Source organism: Eublepharis macularius, chromosome 7 (genome assembly GCF_028583425.1).
Source record: "Eublepharis macularius isolate TG4126 chromosome 7, MPM_Emac_v1.0, whole genome shotgun sequence".
NCBI lineage: Eukaryota > Metazoa > Chordata > Lepidosauria > Squamata > Eublepharidae > Eublepharis > Eublepharis macularius.
Window position 1 is genome coordinate 83,283,945 of NC_072796.1, and position 14,644 is coordinate 83,298,588.

General features: G+C 41.0%; 1 protein-coding gene across 1 annotated transcript in view; it reads right to left on the minus strand.

Annotated features, from left to right (window-relative positions):
- The window catches only part of PRKDC (protein kinase, DNA-activated, catalytic subunit), a 187,385-nt gene that overhangs the window by 14,529 nt on the left and 158,212 nt on the right, over positions 1 to 14,644 (minus strand). The window contains exons 72-77 of the mRNA XM_054984623.1: positions 11,547 to 11,727; positions 9,074 to 9,234; positions 8,293 to 8,504; positions 6,669 to 6,756; positions 4,393 to 4,536; positions 653 to 857 (exon numbers count right to left, since the gene is read on the minus strand). Of these exons, the coding sequence (XP_054840598.1) occupies positions 653 to 857; positions 4,393 to 4,536; positions 6,669 to 6,756; positions 8,293 to 8,504; positions 9,074 to 9,234; positions 11,547 to 11,727 (991 nt within the window). The remainder of the gene's footprint in view (positions 1 to 652; positions 858 to 4,392; positions 4,537 to 6,668; positions 6,757 to 8,292; positions 8,505 to 9,073; positions 9,235 to 11,546; positions 11,728 to 14,644) is intronic.

Below are 14,644 nucleotides of genomic sequence, written 5' to 3' on the forward strand. Positions count from 1 at the left end.
CAGCCCATCATTAAGACATAAAGGACAGACTAACAGTGCATCCTAAGCCTACTGAAGTCAAAAAGTTTAGAAAGGTGTAACTCTGCTTAGCATATCACTGTTAGTGTTCTTCTATTGGTTTTTAAAACATATTCTAGATAAAATGTGCCCTGTCAAACATTTTCATTTACTTCAGCTCCTGCATTTTGACTCAGTAAAGCCAGAGGGAAGCGCACACCCTAAAATAAAAGACAGAAAGGATCAGAGAAAAACTTGCTTAGATCATGAATTGAGAAGAAAAAAAAACAAATTTGATGAGACCAGTACAAAATGTAAAGAAAAGTAAATCATAATGATCAGAGACAGAAAATATGGCTGTTTTCACACATCCTTTCATAGCGCAAAACTCACAGAATGAAGGCATCTTCATGGTGCGATTTCTGACGTCATCATGCCACGATGGTGTGATGATGTTAGAAACTGCACCACGAAGACGCCCTCATTCCGCGGGTTTTGTGCTAATATAGGCCGTTGTGAAAATTTTGTGCTAATATAGGCCGTTGGTAAGAGCAGCAAATATGGATCAACAAAGTGAGTATGTATGAAACTGATACCACAAATTAATAATAAAAGTAGTAGTTATTCTGCAATTTACAAACTAGGCATAGCTTACCAGGAATTTCCAGCTCATGCCTCAAGAATTCTGGTTTGAACTCACTCATCCAAGGTGAGCATTCTTTCAGATTCCCAGGTTCTTTCTGACATTCTTTCATTCTCAGAAGTAAAGAATCCACAAGGGTGTTAAACTCACTGGCTTTCATATCTAGCAGCTTGGAACCTCCTTTTCCAAAATGATTGTCAAATTCCTTCCCAAATTTCTAAGGTAGAAATTGATTTATAACAGCTAAGTTAAAACAATATGCCAAAAATGTGTTTTCGACTAACTGATAAAACAGTCTACAGTTTTTGTATGATATTTGAAATTATGATGATACAGCAATATAATTATACAAAGTCTAATAGGCCAGCTAAAAAAACTACCTAGCAGAACCACTGTCCTTACTGCAAAGTACAATCAACACAAGCCTGCATGCATATAGCTTACATATATGCATATAGCTTACAGTGTAAGCAGTCGGCCCGGCCTCCACCATCTTTAATAATAATAATAATAATATAATAATAACATTCGATTTATATACCACCCTTCCGGATGACTTAACACCCACTCAGAGCAGTTTACAAAGAATGTCATCATTATCCCCACAACAAAACATCCTGTGAGGTGAGTGGGGCTGAGAGAGCTAGAAGCTGTGACTGACCCAAGGTCACCCAGCTGGCTTCAAGTGGAGGAGTGGGGAATCAAACCCGGTTCTCCAGATTAGAGTCCCATACTCTTAACTACTACACCAAACTGGCTCTCACCAGTAAACATATTAAAGCTATTAATGATCAGAGACAGAAAATATGGCCGTTTTCACACGTCCTTGCGTAGTGCAGAACTCACAGAATGAGGGCGTCTTCATGCCGTAAAGACCATGTTATCTAATATAGGCCATTTTCACACGTATTTGCACAGCGCAAAACTCGCGGAACGAGGGCGTCTTCATGGCGCAATTTCTAACATCATCACACCATCATGGCATGACGATGTCAGAAACTGTGCCATGAAGACGCCCTCGTTCTGTGAGTTTTGCGCTATGTAAGTATGTTTGAAAACAGCCATATTTTCGTCTCTGATCATTAATAGGCTCCTGGACTTAATAAGGCAGCTCGGATTGCAGCCAGGAGAATTCCAGCTAACAGTTGCTGAGTCCTGCCCAACAGACCCAGGCATGAATGGAATGCCGCATGTAATTGCAGAAAGACTTGTGGTGATTAGTTTTGCAGTCTGCTTAGCCCCTAAAGGAATCCAGAGCAACAAAGGTCTGGAAGAGTCATCCCACTTTATACATTCCTTTCCCTCCTTCTGTGATGAGATCTCTTGTCCATGATTGAGGAGAAAATCAACTAGCATTCATAAGTATTTATCATTCATTCCTGGGAAGGTACAATCCCCAACTAAATTCATCAACTCAGCTCCGGTGGACTTCATTAACAAACTGCCCTTTTTGTGCAGAGCCAAGACAAGATTTGCATTCTCTTTCACATGCCCCAGCAGCTACCAATCAGGGTAATCAAACCTTTCGTTACTCCCAAGAACTGACTATTGGAGTCTTTGTTCTAACAGCTAGGTGGGCTATCCCACCTCAGGGTGCGTTTTACCCTATAAGAGTAGTGCCCTGGTTTCATTCAAATTGTGCACACTTGCAGGACCCCTGTTTCCAGGACGCTGCTCCCTTAAGGTCTCTTCCCTAAGACTCCCTGTACATACTTACTGGATCCAAAGCGCTGTTCCCTTGAGGTCTGCCCTAAGCCTCTTGCTCTCCTGGCCAAGAATGCTGGCGTTTGAAGCTGCCTTCTTCCCCGTGGAGTGGACTACTCTTCAGGAAAGGTAGATATACTTTGCCCTCCCTCACTCTATTCCAACTTCTGCCTAGCTTCCTAGGACTCTGTGCATGTGTTACCATTTTTACTATTTAGCCTGTGTGTATGTGCATGCATTTTCCTCTTTCAATTAAATATTGCTCTTTGAAATTTAAGCACCAGCCTTGTTTGCTATTTTGGGAAGGGACTCCGAAAAAATTGGTGTAAAAGATCTCATAGTTACCGCCTCTTGCATAGCCGTCTTCCTTGCTGCTAATTCCCCCCACTATTCTCTTACTCACAAGGAGACCAATTCAGGCAACAACAGAAGGAGATTGAGTAGGCCTTTATTTTTTCCAGTAGCTTAGTAATGTGCAATTGCCTGTTCACAGCATCACAGACCTGTAGCAAGCAAAAAGGATTAACTGCTACCAAGGGCACTGTGGGAAGCCAAAGTGGCCCTGGAAAGGGTCCCTCTACTGCCACATCCTCCCTCAATGAAGGGAGGACTGGCTGAGGTTGGTGGGGAGCACCATTTACTGAGGCTGGGTGGAGCTCAGGAGAGGTAGTCCCCTAGACCATGAATCCAGCAGGACTTTTAGTGGTTGCCATAATGGTCAATCCACCTCAGACAACTACAGTAGAATCAGTACACTAAAATCGGGGAAATCACTCTTGATTCTGCCAGCCGCAGTGACTGCAGCATGTATCTTCAAAGGTCCTGACTGCAATTCTACTAAAAGATATGCTAACAGGTAAAAAAAGGCAGCTGCCTGTTGACAAGCAGTATCTGTGACCGCACGGGTCCTACATTATGGAACAGCCAGCCTGGGGCTATTTGGAGGGCCTCCATGCTTCTATCATTTTTGTAAAATGTGCAAAACTGAACTGTTCAGGAGAGCATTCTTGTAGAGGGAACAAAGCTGTGGTGTAATAGATCAGTTCAGGAGGTGACTTATCAGGGATAGTTCTTCCTAAACTGATTGTTTTGTTTCCTTAAATAAATATGGTTGCACGTGTTATTCTTGTTTTCTTTTCCACTGCTCTACACAATCCTAGTCCAACTGCATTATTTTGTTTTACTAGGAAGCTTTGCTGTTTAGACTGATTGTTATAGAATCTTGTAATCCACTTACTAACTGATAAATGTTATGATACTTTGTAATCTGTTTACTGACTGAATGAAAGTTGTTTTTAATCACATCTGTAATTTGTCTTGAGTCCCAGTGAGAAAGGCGGTGTGTAAATGATAATAATATTATTTTTTATAAAGCCAAGATGTATGTATTGCAATGCCATGAAGGATGACTAGGGCACTAAATCACAACATCCGTTTCTAAGGCCTAATAGTTACGTAAAAGACAGCATCAGATCCAGTTTAATCATTTAATTCAGGATCTCTCTTTGTCTCTTGATATAGGTCAATGATATTCAGTTTCTTTTTTTCCTACTTTTTAAAATTATTAAAGCAAAAAAAGGGGGTACAGAAAAAAAGGGGGGGCAGGGGACAAGCAGACGTGAAACTGTGTGCTACAAGGATTATTGAAATACAAAGTACCAGAGTCATGACCTTTATGGATATTAAAATAGCTACTGAATATTTTTCCAGAATAAGCAACACATGCAAAGTTCAAACCTATTTCTACTTGTTATTCTAGTAATAATAAAGAGAGAAAAAGTTGTTAACACTAACCCTGCTTTTTACTTAATATAACTGATTATCACAATCTTTGAAAGCCTTAAAATAAGAATTCTAACCTATTTCTGCTCCATATTTCATTACCTTTTACTTAAACTTTACATAACTGTAACAATGCTGACTTTTTGCCAATGTTACAATATTATAAAATCTATCATCTTTATATAACTAATGATCTTACAATCGAGTTATCAAATATATCACAATGCAATCATATTCAGTTTCTAACATGGTATATCCATACATACCTGAATAAATTGTTTTCTGAATAATCCAAGACCCGGAGCCTGTATATTTCCCAAGTTCTGGTACATTCCTTCATACAATTGATGAATGTTATTTTTATTTCTCTTAATTTTCCCCAGTTCATTTTTGATATCATCAGTCCAGTCCTGTCAATTGAGAACATAATTAAAAAATGCTTTTTGCTTCTTGCATTGAGAAAGTGAAGGTTTAAACATATTAGCTACTAGTAAAAGGTTGAAAACATTTTTAGTCATTACTGAAAATATGTATGAAAGGTGCCCTGAACATTTAAAGCAAGCAAATAAATACTCTAGTACTCCCTGTCAAAGGTGCCGCCACATTCCCTAACCCCAAGCCAGGGATAAGTCCACAGTGGGCACCTTTATAGAAGCAAACAAAGTTACAAAATTGCCAATGAGAGACTGCTCTCATATCAGCTCTTGTAGCCACCACCAGTCCTTTTATCTATCCCAACAGCACAGGAGCAAAAGGACACATCTCCCAGCCCTTCAGGGATATTAACCAGAAAGTCTATACCCTGCAAAGTTGGTTTGCAAGTAGAGTTTCTTAACAAATTTTTACCTGGTAGGTGGTTTTGGGTCAAGACACTGTCTTCAGACTTTTGAGATTTACGAGTCAAGAACCACAACAAGTTAAAAAATATAATTATTTATTTTGTGCAAAAGTATTCAAATAGACAAGCCAGACTGTGGGGAAAAATAACAAAGGCTTAGCAGTTAACTCTAACTAAACAATACACAGTAATTCAAATTACCTCAGGTTCTCTTCCATAGAGAAAAACAGGACCATTGCTCTAAGTCTGTAACAGCAAACAAGATGATGGCTGCATCGGGATAGCCATCTTCAAAAGGAAGCGAGGTTCTCTCTCTGCTTAGCTTCTCCTCGCCTCATGCTTCATAGGTATTGCTAACTTTAAGAGTGAGAGTCTCAATTGGCTCATGCCTGTTTAGCTAATAAGAACCTCAAAAATCGATGTCACTGTTGCTAGCATGAAACATGAAAGTGAGAAGAAACGAAAGCTATCTGTGGCTTAGGTCCACCCCTTTCCCACAGGTGCAAATGGTACGTGCTGTGTTCTCGGGAATGTTAATTGGTGCTAGGCAATGAGAAAGCCTCCCCAAGGAGCAATCTCTCTTTTTTTTATTACCGACATTAACTAACAATACAGAGGGAAAGAAAGGGGGCAGGGAAAGGAAGGAAAAAAAACAGCAACATATAACAACACTACACTACAAATAATGCTTTCCCTTCATACTGCCATTATTAAAAGATTAAAACTTTGTAAGATATTGATGGAGTGGTTGACCTTGCAAAATACAGATTACAATCCAAATTAAGTCTTCCTCACCCCCCCCACCCCGGGCCTCGGACGCAGTTCTCTCTGAGCAACTGCAACCGCAGTGCTCGTTCCCTCCCCCCCCCCTTCAGACTTCAAATCCTTTTCTTCTTGCTTGGTGTCTTGCTGAAATTCTTGATTTTTGTCCTCAAAATCCCTTAGTTGATCTTCTGATGTTATCTTGTAAGCTTGATCTTTGTAACTAAACCAGATACCTTCCGGAAATAGCCATTTATACTTTATTCCACGTTCCCTCAGAAGAGCTGCGAACTTTTTATACTTAAGTCTTCTTTTCCGAACTAAAAATGGAACGTCCTTCAGTATCTTAACTTTATTACCCAGAAAGTCCAGATCCGCATTGTATGAGTTGTATAGGATAGTGTCTCGGATCCTCTTAGATGAAAAATCGATGATGATCTCGCGAGGCAGCTGACGCTTCGTTGCATATTTTGAAGAAGCCCGACGGACTTCCAAAATGGCGCTTTTTACCTCTTCTTTAGTTGCCCTCGCGGGGAGCAATCTCTTAACTCTAAAGTCACTTTGTACTGGTCTTCTACCAAGCTCTGTAAAATAGGCCTTTCTCCTGAACCAAAGATTCTAAGATGGTCACAGTTTGAAAGGAAAAGCCATTTTCTTTACATTCCCCCACCTTGCCTGCATTGCTCCATTCCTCCAAGGATCACATGGACCCTCTGCTAATTTTATCTTCACAACAACTTTGTAAGGTAGGTTAGGCTGAGAATGTGTGTCTGGCCCAAGTTTATCTAAGGAGCTTCATGGAAAAAAGGGATTTGAACCCAGTATCCTTAGTTGTAGTTAGATACTCAGTTGTAGTTAGACTACATCGTACTGGCTCTCACACATACATGTTAAATATCAGTTTCTAGAGCATCCCATAGTATGCAAAATTTGATACTGTACCTTGAACAGCATGAAAGGATTGGAAAGTTGCTCTAAGGCCTGGACAAACTCTTGCACCACTCCTCCTCTATCCAATTTGCTTTTCACCCTATTTAATCATGGGTAACAGAGGATTCAAAATGAGGAGGGAAAAACAGCGAGTACAACAGAAACATTTTTTCTTCTTTATAAACAGGTTCTATAGTTTGTTGCCTTCATTAGGCATCAAAAAGGCTTTGTTAAACAAAATCAGAGCAAGATAAACAGTTACGCTCGTACATCTTAAGCCAGCCTAAGTCTAATTTATATGGATAAAAAGTAGCACAGACACTACTTGAAAACAACTGTGTGAAACTTGTTTTGCACGATCGGCTGTTCATAGCTGCTTGCTGTTTGGGCTGAAAGATTTTCACCAAGCCACTGCAAACCTTATTTTGACAGCTAGACACATTTAGTGTAAATTGGTAGCAGCTGAAGATGAACAGCTCACCACTCAGAGCAGTTACTGTCCGCTTGCATGTAAACTGGTTACAAACAACAGGCTGAATGTTTTGTATAAGTCAATGGGTAAGAGGTTCACAGTCTGCTGCAGAGCATCACTGAAATATCTTCTGAAATTACTGCATAAATATTTTAAGTGATCACAAAGTTTTAAAATCTCTTAGAGCCTTTTTTTATTTTACTTCATTTATATGCCCCTTTCCTTCCCAATGGAGACTCAAAGTTGCTTACATCAGTCTCCTCTCCCGCACTGTTCCTCTCACAACACCTTTGAGGTGAGTCAGGCTGAGAGTACGTGACTGGCTCAAGGTCACCCAGCTTCCATGGCAAAGCCAGGAATCAAACTTGGGCTGCACAGATACTGGTCTGTCACTCTAGCCACTACACCATACTTGCTTACTAATTAGCACTGATGCTGATATCACAACTCTTCCGGGAGGACATGGCCAAGGTAAGTGCTCCTGGTCTTCATGAATTACTGTTTCCCAGCAATCAGACCTTCTCCTAAAATTGTTGAGAAGCTGTAAGCACAACTATCTCACATGGTTTTCTGTTTAGAACACATTGGGTGGATCTTATGGCATCACTGTTCAACACATCAACAGCCCTCTTTCTTCTCTGCCTGTGACTTCTGAACTGGCTAAAATTATTACCTCTCCCTCCCCTGCACAAACTCCACAGCTTTAATAAAGGAGAGGATGTGAGGCGCTGCATTCCCCTTCAAATGTACCCTCCTGCACTGTATCTGCACTGTTTCCAAGGGTCCCTTGACCCACATGGTAGCTTTTCATAAGGTGCAGATGATTTCAGAAAAGGTGTTAGAGATCCTTCCCAAGAGTGAAGCAGAGCTTACAGTAAACCCAATGAAAATATAGAAAACAGCTTTTATTTTTAAATAGTTTAAATAGAAGAATAAGGGGGCAAGCCTATGCACATTTAGCTGGGACCAAGCCCACTGTATGCCATATGTGAGATTTATGCCTATATGTAAGATTGGACTGCATAGAAATATTAAAGAATATCCAGTTAAAAATTGACATTTTAAATAAATTTGTGATGAATATAATTTGTTTTTAAAATAAAGTATTTTAAAAACTAAGAATAAAGTTCATTTGCTCCAATTTTTGGTCCTTTTTAATATTACCGTGCTACGAACTCCTTATTCTTATGGCCAGTTATGGTGTCTTGGAAAGAAAAGCTTTCACTGCTGATCATGAAGGGATACACTATCGCCTGTGGGTAACTAGTGGCAATTTCTTCCACTGTATACTGCACAGCCAGTGCTTCCTCCTTATCAAGCATTGCCATTAACTGGCTGATCCAGCCAATGAACTGCCAACAGGGAACTGAGGAAATCTGCAACACACACAGAAATACTGTCAATATGAGCAAAAAAAGCCATGCATATCTAATTCCACTTAGGCACAGACAAAATCACATAAATGTTCCCTATTTTAATTGTTTCATGTAAAATATTTCTGGATATCAATTTTGGACTTAGCCAGTGGTATAACGTTACAGCATTTTGAGATACATTAAAATGGAGGCGAAGAAGACTCCAATGGGCATAGGTCATGAACTGCATGCTTTGTTTTTGTAATGGAACTTCAACAATAGTTGAAGCAAGTTTTTCTTTTTTTCACTCTGATCAGGAGTTTAACTCTTCAGTTGATAAAGAAGCTAGGCTGAAAAGAGAGAAGAAGCAAGTGCAGATGCTGCTCCCTTGTGCAAATAGCTCCTTTTGATGGCCACCACATATTTCCACTCCCGAGAACAAAACTTATCCAAGTCAGGCCAGGGAAAATAGGGCAGCTAAAAATACAACTCTTCCAAGTAAATGTTATCATTCCACTAATATTCATTCAGTCATCTGCTATGACCCACCCACTTACTTGTCGTTTGTCCAAAAGGATGGAAAGACTTACCTCCTGTGCCATGAGTCCCAATGTCTCTGTTGGATATTTCTCTATGATTTGCAGTAGCCTGGGAAATTTTAACCTAGCTTCTTTTGAATTCAGTTTTAAAGCTTTGATTACTTTCTCCACTACAATGACAGGGAATGCCTGCAAATCCACATCATTTATATCTGACAAGAAACAAAAAACCCAATACAAAATTTTTGTAACTTTAGCAGGGGTCATTTCCTAGGAACTCATTAGCGCAACTCATTTGCATGTCTCATTAGCATATGCCACACCCCCTGACATCACCAGAAGTGTGTCAGAAGGCACCATCCACTCCTCAGGCCCCTTTCCCCAAAAATCTCCAGGTATTTCCTTAAAGCAGAATGAACACAAAGCAGCTTACCCTCCTCTGGAGAGCCAGCCCTGCTTGCACGCACGCACGCACTTTCTCTCACAAGTCACAAATAAAAATAAAGCAGCAGAATGAATTCAAAGCAGCTTACCCTCCTTTGGAGTCCAGCCCCACCCGGCTTGCATTCACTCACTCATTTCTCTCTCTCTCTCACTCACAAGTCACAAATGAAAATAAAGCAGCAGAGCACAATGAATTGAAAGCAGCTTACGTTCCTTTGGAGTCCAGCCCCACCCAGCTTGCACTCACTCATTTTCTCTCTCTCTCTCTCTCTCCCGAGTCACAAATGAAAATAAAGCAGCGGAGTAGAATGAATTCAAAGCAGCTTATGCTCCTTTGGATCCCAACCCCACGCGGCTTGCACTCACTCATTCTCTCTTTCTCTCCCGAGTCACAAATGAAAATAAAGCAGCAGAGCAGAATGAATTCAAAGCAGCTTACGTTCCTTTGGATCCCAACCCCACGCGGCTTGCACTCACTCATTCTCTCTTTCTCTCCCGAGTCACAAATGAAAATAAAGCAGCAGAGCAGAATGAATTCAAAGCAGCTTACGTTCCTTTGGAGCCCAGCCCCACTTGGCTTGCACTCACTCTGCTGCCTGCTGCTAAAGACAAGGACAGCCAGGAGGAAAAGGAATCACATGGGTGGAGCCAAAACCCACGTGACCTCTTTTCAGATCTACTGGAACACTGTTCCGGCATGTTCTGCCTCCAAATGAGCCCTGAACATTAGTAAACACTATCTTTATCCACGGCAATGAGCTGCCTTATGAAAGCTTATACGGGTGCTTTCTGACTGTGACAGTTAGTCCGTGGGCTAGACCAACTGTTGATATTAGGTAAGGTGGCAAAACTCCTTTATGTTTTTCTGAAAGGTACATGTCTATGTTTTGATGTAATAACCCATTCTGAGTGGTAGCTTAAGCTTTCATCAAGATGGCCAGAGACAATTTTTCCTACCTTTTCTGATCTGAGGTATAACTTGTGAACCAAGTGACTAATTTCAAATTTTAAAGCACTGATGTAAAGGTAATAAATTCCCCTACAGATACCTAATACCAGATACCTAATACTAATAATGCCTATATCCATCCCCATTTTTGTGACATAAGCCAGGAATCAAAGAAAAAGTCAATTTCCCCTAGATTTTTATAAGGTTTATGGCATATGGCACTTTACCTAATCCAGATAGTCACCTAAAGTATATTAGACCACTGTAGTTTATTCTTTTGCCTTTCTAATGAACTATGGCATGAAAAAATTCATTTTGCTAGACCACAGTTACACACAGAAGAACAGGTCCACAGCTTACGTAATTTTTCTCTGATGTAACTGGATAATAGATAACTTTGTGCTACTGCAATGAAACATCTGCAATTGGTATCGGTGGTTCATGCATCCAATAGATGATAGAATTGCCATCTCTGTCTGTCATGATCCATCCATAATCTTTTAGGCTAAGTACATGTGGCTGGCTTTGCAAACTGTCTCTCCAAATTCCTTCCTGGAACTTGGCCCTAAGTGTGTACATGAATAGGCAATCTTTGCACAGAGAAAGCTGGCTGGACTACACCTCTAAAGATCGGCACAAAAAAGTTCATAGCATAGTTCATTGACAGAAGTAGTGCACGTATTTGGAATATATATTTGATAGGGATTGCTGTACCTTCCCAAACAGCTCTGTAGAGGTATCCCATGGTACTTTTTGACTTTTCTCAATATTTTCAAGGGAGTTAACTTACTTTGACCTGCAAAAGCACTCACAGCATCGCAGCTAACGAAGACATGTAGTTCAAACAAGGCAATGGACGCATTCTGTACTATGTCAGTTTTCCTTATTTTGTTGGCACCATGAACGTCGTGAGAATTTGTGTTTACCATGCCACAACTATTATGAAATCCAACATTCAACCAGGCATTAACTACATCAGCTCTTTTCATGTGTCAATATTTTTACCGTGTAAAACTGACATGGGGTGACTTAATATGTCAAAACAAAGATTAACGCATGAATTTGGCCATAAATATACACATTTCTCTTCTGCACAATTAACTAGAATGAACAACTCATTTTTTTACTTACCTGCTGAGCCTTCTTCTTTCTTACGGAGATGAGCATCACAGAAATTAGCCAATGTCATATAAGCATCAATGATGCTACTTATATCGACATGGTCAACAGAGAGGGACTGTACTTCTTCTTCAGCTTTCCTTACTGAGCTGCTAAAACACTGGAAAGCCCTCATGTTCAAACCTGCTATAACCTGCAGTATAAGGCAAAATTAACTATGAAAACATTTAAAACTGTGTTTATGTTGGAAAGGGTACTTATCTAAAATATGGTTCCCTAAGCATAGCTACAAACGACTCTTGATGCAACCACTAAAGCATAGAAAAGGTGGGAGAAAGAGGTAGAAGAATTAATAAATGGAAACTGACAAAAAAAGAGAGAAAATGACTGCAATAAGTGTGAGAGGAGATGGTGACAGAAAAAAGTGCACTCGCTCCTGTTGCTGTCAGATTCTGTTATTCATGACTGAAAAAACTACTCAGAACATGGATAATAGTTCATAAATGACTTTTAGCTAAAATTATATTTTTTGTTATCTCCAGAAACAGAGACAGAATATTTTGAACAGAAATTCTTGACATAAAAACAATCATTTCCATACTATAATGACACCTTTCCTGTTCATCCTCAATTAAGTTTTGATATTTAGTAGCTTAGTTATTAGTTGTGTTAAATTTCCACAGACCAGATAAGACAGAATTACAAGCTCTACAGCAAGCGCCTGACATGGAATATATGAGAAGTCTGTATGAGATTTTTTTGGAACGAAGATTAAATAGACTGCAAAAAATGACAACTAGGAGAAAAAAGAAAAGAAAAAAGGAGATAGTGATGATGATGATTTTGACTCTCAAGATTTAATGGATAAAATTAAGCAGAATTTAGCAGTGCACTCCCAAACTATAACATCCCAAATAGGGGTGTACACTTTGGGAATCTGATTCGGGGGAAATGCCCGAATCGGACCTGATCCGGAAAGCTTCGGGTTTTCTAAATCGGGGCCAGCAGAAGTCCCGAAGCAAAGCTTCCCGAAGCACTTGTAATACTTCAGGAAGCTTCAGGTCAAACTTTAAATGCCCATTTCTTTGCTGCTGAGCAGCGCAGGGAAAGGGGCATTTAAACCCCTGAATCAGCTGCTTGTCAGGGGCTTCCCCAATGAGCGGCTGAGTGCCTGAGCTGCTGTTGGAGCCAGGGAAATCCCCGGCCCCATCTCCAGGGGCTGACAGGAGCGGCGGGGACAGGCATATGCCTGCGAGTCCCAGCCGAGCGCTCCCTGTCAGCCACAGCTGATGGGACCGGGGGACTTCCTGGCCCCGGCAGCGGGAACGCAGGCATTTGCCTGCAGCCCCTGCCAGCCCAGAGCTCGCTGACAGCTGCCGCCGCAGGGGCCCGGGACTTCCTGGGCCCTGGCGGCAGCAGCTGACAGCAGCGGGGGAAACACAGGCATTTGCCTACGCAGCTCCAACTGGCCCGGAGCTCACTGAGAACCGCCGCCACCCAGGAAGTCCCAGGCCTTGTCAGCGGCAGCTGACAGCAGCAGCGGGAACACAGACATTTGCCTGCGCAGCCCCTGCCGGCCCGGAGCTTGCTGACAGCTGCCACTGCTTGGGCTGGGAAGTCCCGGGCCCTGGGGGCGGCAGCTGACAGCGGAGGCAGGAACTGACTTCGCCTCCAAGTCTCTCCCCCATCCCAACTGGCTGGAGGAGGGGAAGGGGGCTCTGAGGCGAAGCTGGTTCCTGCTGATAAAGGGACCAGCTTGCAAGGCAGGGGCCCTTTAAACTATCAGCTGTCTGGTGGCAGGGGGGAATCCCCCTTGCCATCTGCCAGCTGATAGTTTAAAGGGATCTTTAGGGCCAGGTAAGTTGGTTGGAGGGGAGGGGGGCTAAGTGGGGGGGGGGTTTGGGGTGGGGGTGGGTGAGGTGCTAGGAGAAATCCCAGTCCTGTAAATCACTTTGGAATGCTCCGAATCTTCACAGAGCATTCTGAAGTGACTGAAATAACCGAATCTGAAGTGGCTTGCTGCTTCGGGTTTTAGGTATTTTCGAATATATTTCCTGCTTTGGGTAAACCCGAAGCAGGAAATCTGAATATTTTCAGGGTGCACACCCCTAATCCCAAATAAAAGATCTGCTTAAAGAATCGGAAGAACGTATACAACAGAATATCAAACTAGAAGGTCAGAATACATACCATAAGATAAAGAAAGATCTCAGCTTTGAAGAAAGAATTTGCTGCGGGACTAGGGGAAGTTCAAAAAACAGTGCAGAAAAACACTCAAGAAATTGAGACAGTGAAAGAGCATTACAGAGATCTTAAACTGAGACAACCAACAACTGGAACTAGCAGATCAAAAAACTGAAATGCTGGAAGTACAAAACAGAACTTCTAATTTGCGATTTCGATCTGTCCCCGAAGATTTAGGGAAAAAAGATTTGGAAGACGAATTCAGAGGGTTATTACAAGATCATTACGAGATTCAGGAAGATTGTTTAGGGATAGATCAAACATACAGGGTCTACTCGAAATTCGGGGCCAAAAGCAAGAGGCCACGGGACATATTGGTAAAATTTACACACAAGAAAATGAGAGACTTGATTTTGAAGAAACAAAGAGAAAATCCGCTGAAAATCTCAGGATCAGAAATACAAGCTTTTCAAGATCTTCCACAAAGCGTGCTGAAAAAGAGGAAAGATTTAGATTTCCTGAGACAACTACTACGCAAAAAAGAAATTAGATATTTTTGGAAAATTCCATTTGCTCTTGAAGTTTTGTTACCAAAAGGAAGAAGGATGATATTAACTATCGATCAGAATAAGCAACTATTTGAAGAATTAGTAGCGGAAGTCACTCTTGATGTTCAACAGGTGCAAAGACAAAGAAACAACAGAAGGTGTAGAAGGGAAACTAGATCAAGCAGCAGCATATTAACAATATGGGAAATTTCAGTATCCTATCAGTGAATATTAATGGCTTAAACTCCCCCACAAAACAATCTAAAATATTCAATTTGTTAAAAAAATAAAGTGGATTTAATGTCTTCAAGAAACTCATATCAAGAAGAATCATGAATATATTTTAGAGAATAAAAAACTAGGCAAAGTCTATATATC